The 16,256-nt window shown below is 36.1% G+C and overlaps 1 protein-coding gene across 11 annotated transcripts in view; it reads right to left on the reverse strand.

The window, feature by feature from the left end:
- FAM13A (family with sequence similarity 13 member A) overlaps positions 1–16,256 on the reverse strand; it is a 362,150-nt gene that overhangs the window by 173,633 nt on the left and 172,261 nt on the right. For all 11 annotated transcript variants that reach the window (XM_059375944.1, XM_059375935.1, XM_059375924.1 and 8 more), the window contains one exon: positions 6,268–6,354. In XM_059375944.1, the coding sequence (XP_059231927.1) occupies positions 6,268–6,354 (87 nt within the window). The remainder of the gene's footprint in view (positions 1–6,267; positions 6,355–16,256) is intronic.

Here is a 16,256-nt window from a genome sequence, read left to right on the forward strand (position 1 = left end):
ACTTTCACACCAGATAAAAATTCTAAACAAACTATAAATAGAAGGGAACCTCCTTAAGCTTACAAAGCCTATCTAACAAACACTTAGAGCAAATATTATAAACCTGGTAAGTGTATGTGTGAAGAAAAACATATAATGAAAACATGCTGACACTAATTACACTCAGATGAAACAAAAAAAAATTAAATATTTTGTTCATTTTCAAGTTTTTATTGAAGGTCTGTCATATGCCTGGCATTGTGAAAAAATTCCAAAAAAAGAAAGAAAAAAATATGCCATGATGATACTTAAAAGTCAAATGTAGAAACTTTCCCTTAAAATCAGGAAGGAATTCAAGAAGGCATGCTATTGCCATTTCTTTTTTTTTTTTTTTTTTTTTTTTTTTTTTTTTAAAGATTTTATTTATTTATTTGACAGAGAGAGATCACAAGTAGGCAGAGAGGCAGGCAGAGAGAGAGAGAGGAGGAAACAGGCTCTCTGCTGAGCAGAGAGCCCGATGCGGGACTCGATCCCAGGACCCTGAGATCATGACCTGAGCCGAAGGCAGCAGCTTAACCCACTGAGCCACCCAGGCACCCGCTATTGCCATTTCTATTTAACCTCTAGAACATAGTACAAGAAAAAAGATATTAAATGATCAAAGGCACGAAAAAAAGCAAATGGGCTCATTATTTCCAGATGATATGACTGTCTACAAAGGAAATCAAAGAGAAGTTATCAACAAAATATTAGAACTAATGAGAATTTGGCAAGGCTTCTTAATATAAAAGTCAACAATAAAAATTAGTTACAACATTAAATACCAGTAACAAAGTTTGGAGACATCATAAGTATTTCACTTATAATATGTACAAAATGTGCGCTACCCTAGGGCATTTAAGAAGAAATCTACACTATAAAAAATCAAAAGACATTAAAGAGGTTGTGAGCAAGTGGAGAGTTCTACGATGGTCATGAATGGAATACCAATTCTCATGTAATGATTCTATCAATTCACTTAAATTCTAACCAAAATTTCTCATGAAACTCGACAATATTCAACTGCAAAGCAATAGACCCAAAATAATTTTCAAGAAGGGAAACAGAACTGAAGAAATTGGTTCTACCAGATATCACTAATTAGAATATTGTGGTAATGACATGAGTTAAACCAATAGAGCAAACAATAACACAGCCCCAAAACACACATAAAACATTTGACATATAATGGAAAGGACATTTCAAAAAGTGGGGAAAAGATGAACTATTGAACAAATTTGCTAAGTTGATTGATTTTTATACATAAAATCAGATTCCTACTTTATGTTTTAGAGAATTCAACTTCAGATGGATTAAGACCAACATATATGCAAAGCAAAATTTAAAACCTTTGGAAAACAAAAAGACTTTCTTAATGACCTCAAGATACATGAGGATTTCTCAAACAAGATGTAAGAAACACAAAAACTAAAGACTAATTAATTTGACAACATTAAAATAAAAAGCTTTTATACAGGGGCGCCTGGGTGGCTCAGTGGGTTAAAGCCTCTGCCTTCAGCTCAGGTTATGATCCCAGGGTCCTGGGATGGAGCCCCACATCGGGCGCTCTGCTCAGTGGGGAGCCTGCTTCTTCCTCTCTCTGCCTGCCTCTCTGCCTACTTGTGATCTTTGTCTGTCAAATAAATAAATAAAATCTTTAAAAAAAAAGGATGATGAACTGATTGCTAAAAATAATTCACAGAAAAACAAATAAAAACAACTTATATACCATAAAAGAAGGTTTCTTTAAAAAAAAAAAAAGCTTTTATACATTAAAAGTCACCATATTCCATATAAAAAGAAAACTAAAAAATTGGGAGAAAGTATTTGAGACACATATAACTGACAACAGCTAATAAACTCACACAGATTACTCAGAAAAAAGCAAACAACCCAATAATAAAATTGGCAACGACAGGAAAAAGTAGTACACAGATTAATGATCACAGATATGACCAAAGCTTAATGAGCGCATGAAAAGCTGCCCCCATAAAATTAATCAGGATAACTACATTACAGTGAAGGTACAAATTAACCCAGAAATCTGAGTAGCTTAATAAAACAGGTTTATTTCTCAGTCATTACACAAATTCAGTGGAATTTGACGGGGCTCTCTGCTTCATAAAAACCACTAAAGGACCCATGCTCCACTGTCTAGTTGCTGTACTGTAAGAAAGGGCTAGAGAATTATGCACAATTTTTGAATTCTCTGCCCTTGAAGTCACACTCATCATTTCTGCTCATGGCCTACTGGCCAGAAGTAGCTAGCTGGCCTCAGCTAACTGCAATGGGGTTGGGAAACATTGGAGAAACACATAGGTAATGAGTGAATAATAAATGTCTCTGCCACAACTAGAAGTTAGAGAAATTCAAGTTAAGGCAACTGCAAGATGCATCTCACACTCATTAGACTGGGGAAACAATAACTCTGATATTAGTAAGGGTTGGTGAGGATGTGAAAAATGGAAACCGTCATCTTCAGCTGTTAAGCATGTAAACTGGTACAACATCTTAAAGTATTTGCAAAGTTGGGACTAGTTAAAGATGTACATACTTATGACTGTACTTCCCATGTGTGCACAAAAGGTTTCATGTGAAAATTAGTCACTTAAAAAATGTTTGTATTGGGGCACCTGGGTGGCTCAGTGGGTTAAAGCCTCTGCCTTCAGCTCAGGTCATGATCCCAGGGTCCTGGGATCGAGCCCCGCATCCGGCTCTCTGCTCGGCGAGGAGCCTGCTTCCTCCTTCTCTCTCTCTGCCTGCCTCTCAGCCTACTTGTAATCTCTGCCTGTCAAATAAATAAATAAAATCTTTTAAAAAAAATTTAAAAAAAGTTTGTATTGACAAAATATTTGAAATGATCTAAATATTGAAAATAGCCTAAATACTGGAAAAATATGGAATGATACCTAAATAAACTTTCATATAGTCTTGCCAAAAATGAATATTGTTAGAACATATTGAACAGAAAAAAAAAAGCTCTACATTAAGTAATTAACATAGTGTCTGGCATTTGATCAATGTTAGCTATAATTATCACCATTACTTCTACTATTACTTTTATTAGAAAAATAAGGATGCAAACTAGCTTGATGCAGGGAGATGCATAGTAGAAATAACATTAACTGGGAAAAAGTAGAACATGAATCAGAATGTACACATTAATTAAGGCAATGTACAATATATGCATGACCATCAACAATAGTTTTAAAAATAACTTAGAAGCTTGGTAAAATTTAATGCTTATTAAATTACTCTTTATATTAATTCACTTACTGAAAATTATACTGCCATTAAATTTTCTCAAAACCCTACATCATTTAAAATTTCTAGTTTACTTTGCTAGTAGATAGAAGTACTTTTAAAAACACTTAAGAAAATACAACTGTGACAACTATTCTCATTATTGAGGAAAATCTCCATAAATAATTCATGATACATGAAACCATTAACCTTTGAAAGAAAAATAATTTAACAGTTGTTGCTATTACAACAACTGTATTTGATAACTGCATTATCCTTATCACATATTTTTTAGTTAATATGACTTTGTATCCTAAAAGAAAACTCCATAAAAGCATTAAGAGAGTCCAATGACTAACTAAAACTATTACGTGCTTATAATTTAAATTTTTATCAGCATAGTTTTATCCACTGATAAAAGTCAGGAACGACAACACATAACCTTTTATTTTATACCTTCATCCTAGCACTGAACAAATTTGATATTCATTCTCATACAGTGACCGGACCTTCAATTCTTTTGCTGCGGTCAAGAACACAGCAACTACACTGGGAAGTCCAGAACATACCCACACCGTAGAGAGAAGGAAAATAACTGTCTACCCTCGTTTCTGGGTTTATACTGAGGCCAATGAATATGGCTTATGAGGCTTGTTTAGAGTACCTGTGTTTAGTAGAAAAAAGACTGTCTTCTGTAGTCTTAAGTGTTTCAGGTCATAGGAGCTGTGCCTTTCTATGCTCTATACCTCTTTATGAATCTATTTGATGTTCTCTTCATCATTATTCCAATTATTTGCTTGCATACATATTCTACACAGTATTAGTATTGGGCATGAAATGGTCAAAGAATATTCCTTGAGCTACCAAGCTGCCAGGGCTGGTGATCCTTGCTCATCCTGGAGGTGTCATGGCACTGTGAAATGGAAGTATCCTTTTTTTTCTTTTTTTTTTTTTCTAGCTTGGACTCAAATCAAGAAGTGGCTTTCCTACCCAAGGAAGAGAAATATAATCCTTCCTATGCCTAAGAACAGTGACAAAAACTGGCAGAGGGAACACAGATGGGGACAGATGGCTTAGACTAGAGAAACATCTCCAGAGTCAATGGAAATATGCCATTTCTGGATTACCATTTTACATCTCCAGCCATATAGGGATCACAGATACTTAGCTGTCCAATGCAAACACAGCTGTAACTAGAGATATCTGAGAAAGACGGCTATGCAGGCCAAATGGAGTAACTTTAATATCAACGATACACATCATTCTCATAGCTCACAAAGTCACTCTAGAAAGGACACATCAACCATATTTTGAAGATGTTCTCAGCTTTTAGCTTTCAAAGATCAACTGGGAGAAAAAAACCTCAAGATACAACCCTGGTGAAAGAGTCAGTTCTTTATAATCTCTTATAGCTCCCATGCTCTGCCTCATATCTGGGATTTGAAATTACAAGGATTTTAATGACCCATAAACTAAGCAGAGCTTAGTTTGCTCATGTAAATGTAAACTTGGTTATGTAAAGCCACAGAGAAGCTTAAATTAAAAACCAAAGCTTAACTAATGAAGTAATTTCTCTACTGTATTAGTTTATTCATGAATCATACAGTGAGACTCACAGAGGATAATAAATACACATTATTGATTCTGTACATACCTGAAAATTCCAAATAGGATTAATTTCATAAAAGTAATACAATCCCGTCAAACAACTTTTATGATGGGTTTTGAGATTATCTTTATTTAGGAAGTAATCCTTCTAGGGTCTCATCACATAACGGTAGTTACACTAATATATGGAATTAATAAGTAAATGCTACCTAATAATTTCCCTCCAATCCTACCCTTTTCAAGGTATTTGTTTATGAGTGTATTTTTTACACTGAATTTTTATTAATTCACAATAAACAAAATTTCTATTATACATTTGAGTTAATTACACATAGGTTTGCAGACACAAATATTTCAGAGAAAAAGATACAAAAAATAATTTGTATCTGAAAAGGAAAGCATGCTGGATAGTTTGGGTAATTTTCCAGGTAAAAAATCAAGGTGGAATAGGTTTTATAAAGAAAGGTTTTTTTATTTCTTTTAAAAATAAACCAGACTTACTATAACCAAGACATTAAGTAATGAACTCAATACTTCACTTTATTTACCTTTTACAGAATTAGTTTTACAGTAAGTTGCAATTAAAATCAGAGATTAGAATTCTTTTAAAATTTTGCCTACAATGGACTCGGGAAAATTTGGTGAATATTTTTTTTTTTTTTCAGAATGGGGAAAATCAATAGCTCTATAAATGTTCTGGTGGCCAGTTAGGAATATTCGACAGACCCAAATAAACAGAAGAACTTCTACTTAAAAGATTAAAGATTAGGAAAGGAATTCTAAAATTAATGCAGTAACTTTTCTGGTTAGACAAATGATCAAAGAAATTTTCATGACATATGGGTTAAAGGGGTTTCTCTTTTCACTGGCAAAACAATTATATGTATTTTGGATTTTTCTTAATAAGGAAAACAAAATTTTATATATTAGACTCTTTATTCTGTCATATGTATGATCTTATTTCTTCCTGGTTAAAATTTACTTAATTGATTATGTGTTATTTTCATAATTATGAAAGATCAATAAACTGATTTCTATTTTGAAAAAGAGAAATGACAGTTGGAAATTGTAATTTACCCCTCAAAGCAATCAAGGAAAGACTACTACATTCGACTACTTCCTATGATGTAGGCTGCAAACAATTCTGATTTAGAAGAAGCAAAGCCATGGACTAAAAAATATCACTGTTAAATAAGAGGAATATCTTGAAAATTTGGGGATGAATATCACCTTTGGTTAAATGTACTAAATAAAAATTGCTTTTTATGCAACCAGGTCCAAAAATAAAAACAAAGATAAAGGCTGAGGGAAATGCAAGAAACAGAGTATGGAAACAGGAGAACATCAAGATTCCTGCTAAATGTTTCTCATGGTAAACCAAAGGAATAGACAACTTACCCTGGATTTTAGAGATGGTTTTTGCGTATCTCTTTCAAAGTCTTTTGTTTGAAGGGTGTTAGGTAAGGGGTTCTTACAACTGGCCTCCTATAAAAGAAGTACAAAAGAAATATTAGAAACCAAAGAACATTACCCTATCTGGAAATTACAATGTAGTGAAAAACAATTTTCTTATGGGAGACAAGGCATTTCTGGATTGAACTATATATATCAGAAGCCACTGAGATTTGTCATGAGGAATAAAAATGTTTCCTTTCTCATTTGTCACCTACAATAGTGAAGTAAGGTAAGATGGTGATGGAGTAGGTGTGGGACACACAGAACATATATATTCAGAGATGACCTTTGAGAGTCTCATCTACACTATCCACTGATAGCACCCCTCTTCTTTGGAGAATTAGGTAGTTAATTCTCTAAGATATCAATCACCAAACTACTGTTTTTTACAAATGGGTTTTGATTACTTTTTCTTAAACAAATTCCTTCAAATAGTTTAGCAAACCACTGCTGAATAGTGGTAGTTTCATATCAACATCCTGAGGAAAAATTTCTGTGTATTTTGTTCCCAAAATTACTAAGCTCCTAAGTCCTTGGTTCACACCAAAATAGTACTTGCAAAGCTAGCAGAAATTACAAGGAGGCAGCTCACATGGAATTGGATTTACTGTTTATTTCTACATGCTAAATAAAAATAATAATAATTTCATTTAAAAAATACAATGTAAGGCCTTTCTACTACTATTGCCACTAATTTGGATAAATTTTCCATAAGGGATTTCATTGCCAAATTAAGAGAGATAAATATATATAGGGAAGATTACAGACAACAATAAAACTAAGGAAAAAAAAAGTTCAATTTCTTTCACTTGCTCTATTAACGTTGACCTCTGTATCACATTTCTTCCCTTATTTTTTACCTTTAACAGTGAACTTGCCCATTATCCACCACTCCATTATCAAAATCATGGATTTTCACCCCCAGTTTACTTAAGGGTTAATTAATTATAATCTTTTAAAGAATATTTTAGTCAAATGCTTTACAATATTATTAAATTTTGCTGAGATTTTACTTAATTCTAAAGAGAACACGATATTATTAGTATAAAATATCCTTAAGAAAATACTACTACTACTTGCTACTATAAAATATGTACTGAATCTTAGGATATATGAAGCACTATATTAAAGTCTTTGCATTAATGCCATTTTTGCCCCTACATCGTATTATCATCACTTCCCTTTTAAGGATAACATAAAATCTTACAGAAGTTAAGTAACTTGGCCAATGTCACATAGGACTCATAGATGGCTCTAACTTTATAAACTTGTATTACCTTCATATTATATCTCCAATATCTAATATATGTGACATCTTAAACCACTAGTTTGTAGAGCCATAACATTTTATTTATTTTATATATATACATTATATATTTATATATTTTATTTCTTTTCAGTGTAACAGAATTCATTGTTTTTGCACCAAACCCAGTGCTCCATGCAATACATGCCCTCCTTAATACCCACCGCCAGGCTCCCCCAACCTCCCATCCCCCCCGCCCCTTCAAAACCCTCAGATTATATTTTAAATCCAAAAGTTCTAAAAAATTAGCTAGTCTGCCCCACTCCTAATTTTACAGATGGGGGACTAGAGGACATCTGAGGTGATGTGCCCAAGATCCCACAGAGTGTGGCAAAGCTGAGACCCGTGCCTGGACCACAAGGCTGTACATGGCACCTGTTACCAGCTTTGTGCTAGGGAGTGATATGACCAGACTCAGAGGGCATCAAGAGCCTCCTCTAAGCTGGGGGAGGCTGTGGTACTGCCAACACTTCTCAGCTGCCTGTGGTCTCACGTACAGCGCTACAGAAGGACCCATGGGTACATTTCTGAGCTCTCCAAATAAGCAAGCATTCCAGTCCTGCCCTTTCCCACAAGTCACAACACCTGCTGGCCCTATGCTGCTTACTGGAAATAGTGAATGAACCCATTCCCACTTCTGACTCACTGTGAGAGGGATCAAGTATATTCAGCATGACATTTAGGGGATCCAAGTGATTAACTGTATAATCTATTGCGTAATTTGACTACACTTGGATAATATAATCATGCTTAATCCTTCAACCCCCTTTTAAAACTACTGGGATGTAAATGTTAAAATGTGATAAGAAAAAGGACTGATTCTTAAGGGAAGCTAACAGGAATTGCTGACCTTTGTTTATGATTGTCTGAGTGTTTACAAATGCCTACAATTCTTTCCTCCTTATGCATAGGCTAAAAGGGATAGTGTTTCTTTATTACTCTTATCTCCCCCACCCTGTCCCTGTGAATTAATGAGTACAAATGTGATAGTTAGCGTTCCCTGTAAAACTCTGAAAAACTTTTCTGTAAACTTATAACTGAAAATGCCACTTACATGAATTAGGTTTTTTGTTGTTGTTGTTTCAGGACTTCACATTTAGACAACAGAGACAAAATGAAATTTAGTAGTCAGGGCATTGAAGTGGCAATCAAGAGATTTGACTTCTCATCCTGGGTCTCTAACCAACCAGCTCTACGAACCCAGGCAGGCATTTTAACCTTGTGGACATACCTTGGTTCAAAGATTTCTAAAACAAAGGCACTGGATTAAATGAGCTCCAAGAAAATTTTCCGGGTCTTAAATTTCAAGATTTTCAGATTCTTTCAGGAAGAAGCAATATTTGTTGACAAAAAGGTAACCCACCACCTGTTCAGAGTTGCATTCCCAATGCCCCCACCAGACTGCTGCAAAGTGCTGGCCTCCACCCATGTAATGGGCAGTGAGCCCAGGGGATCTGGAGCCACAGAGGGAACATCTCCTGCAGCGCTAATGTTACTCAGATTTCTGGAGAAAATTAATACATTCCACTAGTCGCTTAAATAAGTACTAGAAATAACTTCACGTATTCTTTAAGACAGATATATTATGGAGTTAAGAGAGAAGTATTTTTAAGATAAAACTTTTTCACAGTTATGTCTTTAAAAAGCCATTTATTCTGATGGGTATATACCTAGGAGAATTAAAAAAAAAAGGTCCATGGTCAACTAATCTTTGACAAAGCAGGAAAGAATGTCCAATGGAAAAAAGACAGTCTCTTTAATAAATGGTGTTGGGAAAATTGGACAGCCACATGCAGAAAAATGAAGTTGGACCATTTCCTTATACCACACATGAAAATAGACTCAAAATGGATGAAGGACCTCAATGTGAGAAAGGAATCCATCAAAATCCTTGAGGAGAACATAGGCAGCAACCACTTCGACCTCAGCCGCAGCAACATCTTCCTAGGAACTCGCCAAAGGCAAGGGAAGCAAGGGCAAAAATGAACTATTCGTATTTCATCAAGATCAAAAGCTTTTGCACAGCAAAGGAAACAGTTAACAAAACCAAAAGACAACTGACAGAATGGGAGAAGATATTTGCAAACGACGTATCAGATAAAGGGCTAGTGTCCAAAATCTATAAAGAACTTAACAAACTCAACACCCAAAGAACAAACAATCCAATCAAGAAATGGGCAGAAGACATGAACAGACATTTCTGCAAAGAAGACATCCAGATGGCCAACAGACACATGAAAAAGTGCTCCATACCACTTGGCATCAGGAAAATACAAATCAAAACCACAATGAGATATCACTTCACACCAGTCAGAATGGCTAAAATTAACAAGTCAGGAAATGACAGATACTGGCAAGGATGCGGAGAAAGGGGAACCCTCCTACACTGTTCGAGGGAATGCAAGCTGGTGCAACCACTCTGGAAAACAGCATGGAGGTTCCTCAAAATGTTGAAAATAGAACTGCCCTATGACCCAGCAATAGCACTACTGGGTATTTACCCTAAAGATACAAACGTAGTGATCTGAAGGGGCACGTGCACCCGAATGTTTATAGCAGCAATGTCCACAATAGCCAGACTATGGAACGAACCTAGATGTCCATCAACAGATGAATGGATAAAGAAGATGTGGTATATATACACAATGGAATACTATGCAGCCATCAAAAGAAATGAAATCTTGCCATTTGTGACGGAATGGATGGAACTAGAGGGTATCATGCTTAGCGAAATAAGTCAAGCAGAGAAAGACAGCTATCATATGATCTCCCTGATATGAGGAAGTGGAGATGAAACATGGGGGGTTAAGAGGGTAGGAGAAGAATAAATGAAACAAGATGGGATTGGGAGGGAGACAAACCATAAGTGACTCTTAATCTCACAAAACAAACTGAGGGTTGCTGGGGGGAGGGGGGTTGGGAGAAGGGGGATGGGGTTATGGACATTGGGGAGGGTATGTGCTATGGTGAGTGCTGTGAAGTGTGTAAACCTGGTGATTCACAGACCTGTACCCCTGGGGATAAAAATATAGGTTTATAAAAAATAAAAAATTAATAAAAATTAATAAAAAAACCAATGAAAGCAAAAACAAAAAGTCCACACAAAAACTAGACAAATAGTCATAGCAGCATTATTTATAGTAGCCAAAAAGTGGAAACAACCCAAATGTCTATCAAATGATGAATGGATAAAGAAAATATGGTATAGGGACACCTGGGTGGCTCAGTTGGTTAAGCGGCTGCCTTCGGCTCAGGTCATGATCCCAGTGTCCTGGGATCAAGTCCCACATCAGGCTCCTTGCTTGGCAGGGAGCCTGCTTCTCCCTCTGCCTCTGCCTGCCACTCTGCCTGTGCTTGCTCTCACTTCTCTCTCTATGACAAATAAATAAATAAAATCTTTAAAAAAAAATATGGTATACAATGGAGTATTACTCAGGTATAAAGAGGACTGAAGTATGAATACCTGCTAAACATAGATTCACCTTGAAAACATCGCATTAAGTGAAAAAAGCCAAACATAAAGCAACATGTATTGTGTGATACCACATATATATTAAATGTCTGGAATAAGACAGTGACAGAGTGCCATTAGTGGCTGTAGAGGCTAGAAAGAGGGGAATGATTCCTAATGGGTCCAGTCTATATGGGTTTCTTTTTAGGGTGAGAAAAATGTTCTGGAATTAGGTAATGGTTGCACAACTTGGTGAACATTCTAAAAAACATTTAGAATATAAATACATTTTATATTTTAAACAGGTTTATCTTACGGCATCAGAACAATATCTAATTTTAAAAAAAATAAGTCATTTATTTTTTGCACTCCCAGAGCAAAGGAAAAGACCTTGGGTTTGTTTGCACTCCTCCCTTAGAACTTCTCTGAAAAGGTTTGAATGGGGAATGATTCGTGTTTATAAGTATTAAAATTTATGTGGACATAAGAATTCACTTAATGAATATTAACTGAACGCTATCATGTGTGGCATTCCAATGCTAGTCATTGGAGAAAATAATGATAAACACATCAGACCTGATTATGGGGTATATTTATATTTAAACATTTCATCTGCTTAAATGAGAGTGAACTGAATTGACTGCTCACTCTAATGACTTTTGTGCAATAACCAATTGCTTAAACTAGCTGTGTCACCTTAGTATTCTGAAAACACCATTCAAAAATATAATAGGTCTCACTATTCAACTACTAATGCCATGAAAAAACCGACAAGCACTCCCTGCTTCTTCAGCGGAGCACGCTACTCCCCAGTTATTCACAGGCTTGCTTCCTCATTTCATCCAGGTCTTTGTTCAATTTCACTGAAGAGAATTCCTTTCCTGGAACACCTTATCTAAATTTTCACTGCTCTCTCCTCCCACTTACGGCTCTCTCTGCCCCTACTTTGTATTTCTTCATAGCCATCAGCAAAACCTGACTTTAATACTTACTGATTCTAAAACTGATAGTTGCCAGAGGGGAGGGAGTGTGTAGCATGGCAAAATAGGGGAAGGGGTGTGGGAGATACAGCCTTCTGATTATGGAATGAATGGGAATAAAAGGCTCAGCATAAGGAATATAGTCAAGGATACTGTAATAGTGTTGTAGGAGGGCACATGGTAGCCACAGTTGTGGTGAGCATTGGACAGTATATAAACTTGTTGAACCACTATGTGGTACACCTGAAATTAATCAACATTGTGGGTCAACCATACTAAGAAAAAAAATTAAAAGAAAATACCGGTTCTAATTCTCTATCTCACCCTACCCTGTGAGAGGACTGGGTCAGTCTTGCTCATGAATAGATCCACAGGGCTAGAACCATGTTTAGCACATAGTAGGGGCTCAACTATTAAAATGAATGGATAAACCAAAGGAATGAGTAATATCCCTTTTCTAACCGTTCATGATCCCCTGGCCATTCTTCCTGTTTTTAGTTCTCTCCTTAATCAGCTTACATTTCATGATTCTTCATTCCTTTGCTAATACACTTAATTTTCTTCATCCTGTTTCTAACCATTGTATTCATCTGGAAAAAGTACAACATTGGATGAACCCAGCTATATGCCTTCTCTGTGCTGGGAATTAAGCGAATGAAAGTGATTGGGGAAAAAGTATATAATTTGTTGACTGTTTCATGTTAAATTTATTACCATAAATCTTAAGTGAGTCCTCTCTAATGCACAGCAATTCTGCTATACTTCTTTAGTAACTTGACTTTCTATCCTCCCACAGGATCTTTTATGACCTTTCTTTTCTCAAACCCCTTTCCTTCCATTATCACTGCACAGCTCATTGACAAAACAGAGCACTGGAACAGATGCTACTCCCTCCCCCCGCCCCGCCCCATCAAATTTACAAACCTGTCTACAGACATTCCATCCCTCCTGCCTTCCCTCCAGTTACAGTGAAAGAGAAGATGCTGGTCCCATCATGCCCTCCACGTACCACTGGGGATCTTATCTCCTCTTATTTTCTCAAGGATTTCACTCCCTCAATTAACCCCTCATTCCCTTTCTACTAGATCGCTCCCATTAATCACAAGCATGCTCTGGAATTGTTATCTTTTTGGCTTGTTTTTAAAAACAATACTTCCTTAATCTCATTCCTCCTACTAGTTATGGTCCATTTCTTGGCTTTCCTTTATAGCTAACTCCTTCAAAACAGCTATCATCACTATCCCTACTTCTTTATTTTCAAAGCCCTCAATTCTGTTTTGTTTCTTGTCACCACTCTGCAGAAAGTGATGAAACAATTCCAGCTTGGTCTCCTTCTTCCTCAGGTTCTTAGCAACATCTGATTGAGGCAACTAGTTATTCTTGTTATTCTTGAACTACTCTCTTCCGATAGCTGCCAGGACATCAGTAGTAGGAAAAAAAAAAATCCTATCTCACTGACCAATTCCATATAGTCCCCTTCGTTGCTCCTTCTCCTCTCTATAATAAATTTATTTATTGCTTATTGGTTAATTTTTTGCTTCATTAACTAAATAGAAGTTCTATGAAAGCAAATGATGGGTTTCCTTTACTCACTACTGTGACTACAATGCCACAGAAAAGGGCCTAGTGTAGTAGGAGCTCAATAAATACATGTTGAAAAAATGAAGTTGGCATGATGCAGGAGTTGATGTAAATCAGTCTTCCTTTCTCAAATGGTACAATGATCTCAATCACTCTCATGGATTTTAAATCAACCAATACGCTAATAACTCCCAAATTCCACTTGTCTTTGATGTTTCTCCTGAGTTCAGGTCACTTTTATTGACCTATCTACTTGACAACTCTACTTGGCTGTCTAATAAGCTTCTACTTAGTAAGTCCAAACCTGAGTTTATACTTTATTAGCAAAAAACCATCTGTCAGTCCTTGAGTCTTCCCCTGACTGGCAGAGGGCACCCAGTTGCTCAACCCAATGTCTTAATCTACCTTAATTCTTCCCTTTCCTGCCCACATCAAATCCACCATCAAATGCAGTAAAATAAACTGGGATTCATTCGGTTATATGTACATAGTCACCCCAGTCATAGCCATCGTTCACCTAAATTATTTCAATCATTATACCTTCTACAAGGTTTGTATACGTAAATGGAATGATGTCACTCCTCTATCAAGGTCTTACCATTATTCCTGGACTGTAAACACTTTGCCATAGCACAGTCCTGACTCAGCTCTTCCCTACTTCTCTAACTCCCAACTCCCACCATTCACCCTCTGCCTCAATATGCCTCATTAGCCTTCTTTTACTCTGAGCCCCTTCCTACCTTCAAGTATTCAACATTTATGTTTTCTCTTTCTGGAATGACTTTCCAGTCTTTTTATTTTATTAGCACGGCTGCTGTATTCTTATCCTTAAGCTCCTCTGTCACTTCCTCAGAGAGACCTCCTTTGATAATTCCATCTCAAGTGGCTGTCCCTGACTATGCTCTTCTTTTATTAACCTGCTTTTTAAAAATCACGGTACTTATTCAAATTTGTAATTAACAATTTTATTTATATTTCTTTGTCTATTACTCCCAGTAGACTTTGAGGTTCATGAAGGCAAGGATTTGATCAATGTATCCTTGGCATCTAGTTGGTATTTAGTATGTATTTGTTAAATGAATAAACATAGCAATGTTGACTCCTACATCTCCCATCCCATTAGTATTAATCTCCAGCCATTAAAAAATGTGATGGATTTCTATGACATTAGGAATCAGATAATAATACATTTTCTTATGACCTGAGTAATATAATGGTGGGTGAGGATAGGTTGAAAAGAAGCTATTATGATAAGGGAGATAGCTGTCAGAGAGCTGTATTTGGTGTGCTGGGGTCCAACCCACAAGTGATTTGGTTAGACTTAGTGACAAGGAGAACCAATGAGAGAACAATATTGATATGACTATAAGTTGAGACAGCAATATTGAGATGATCACAAGTCGAGGTAATAGCGTGTGCCTAAGGCCTTCTATAGAACAGAATGTACAGAACACTGCTATTTTGCACACAACCAGAACCCAAATAATGTGACTGGCAGATTACAGACTAGTCTTTACAATTCCATAAAACTCCCCTCTGACTTATTGCTACCTGCAAAATAATCTTAATTTTACTATAAAGAAAAAGATATGTTTTCTTAAAATGCAAAAGCAATAGGATGTTATCTTTACATAAATAAGCAGAACAAATTGAATAGGAAAATAGTCCTTTCTAGACCTTCATTACGTATACTTTGGGGAAGAAATCTGTGATTCTTTGGGTTCGATCAGGGAAACAATTGAAGTGAGACGTAGTCAAACTCTGGATATATTCTGAATTTATTACATTTACTTTGTAAACTGCAACTATAATTTTCACAGATAGAACCTTAATTGTCATTCAAGTATATTACAAATTGCTTTGCAGAAAATGGTAAGTCAACTTAAAACCGGAACCAGCATGGAATTATCACAAAAACTGGTTAAATCAAAGATCATTTTCTACATCATTAAGCTTTAGTGTTTGAACACTAGATCTTAATATTTAGGGTTTCCTGTAGCTCTTCTGTCACCTCTTTGGAAAGGCTCTCCTCAAAATCAACTTCCCCAATTACTATAAATCTGCTTTATTTTTGCCACAGTATTTATCGCTTTAAGATTGGTGTAGGTGTCTGTATGTTATTGCGGTGATTTCAGATCTAATCTTAATATCTGTACTTTTCTTTGATAATCTAGTCCACTATGCTTTCTTCATTCATAGTCTTGACTTGGAGAAGCTCTACTTTTTTTTGCTGTGCTGAGCGATTTGAAAATAGTGATCTACCATCATAAGCAAGCTAGCAAGTGCGAGACTCAGGACCTTTTCAGTTGCTGTTCCCTCTGCCTGGAATGTTCTCTTGCCCCAGAAGTTTCCATAGCTTGCTCCACCACATCATTTGATCTCAGCTCCAATGCCAGCTCAGAAGGACCTTCCTTCCCTTTTCTGTATGAAACAGTGCGCTGAACTTCCCTCTCTTCTTTCATATACCATTAATATCAAGTCCTCAAGGGTTTAATATTCTTGCAGAATCTATCATCAAATGGCATATTAGTTTCCTTAATTGTTTACTGTGTCCCTTGGACTAAAGTCCAACTCCTTAAGAGCATGGATTTTTTTTCCCCCAGTGCTATTTCTT

Source organism: Mustela nigripes, chromosome 1, assembly GCF_022355385.1.
Source record: "Mustela nigripes isolate SB6536 chromosome 1, MUSNIG.SB6536, whole genome shotgun sequence".
Lineage (NCBI taxonomy): Eukaryota > Metazoa > Chordata > Mammalia > Carnivora > Mustelidae > Mustela > Mustela nigripes.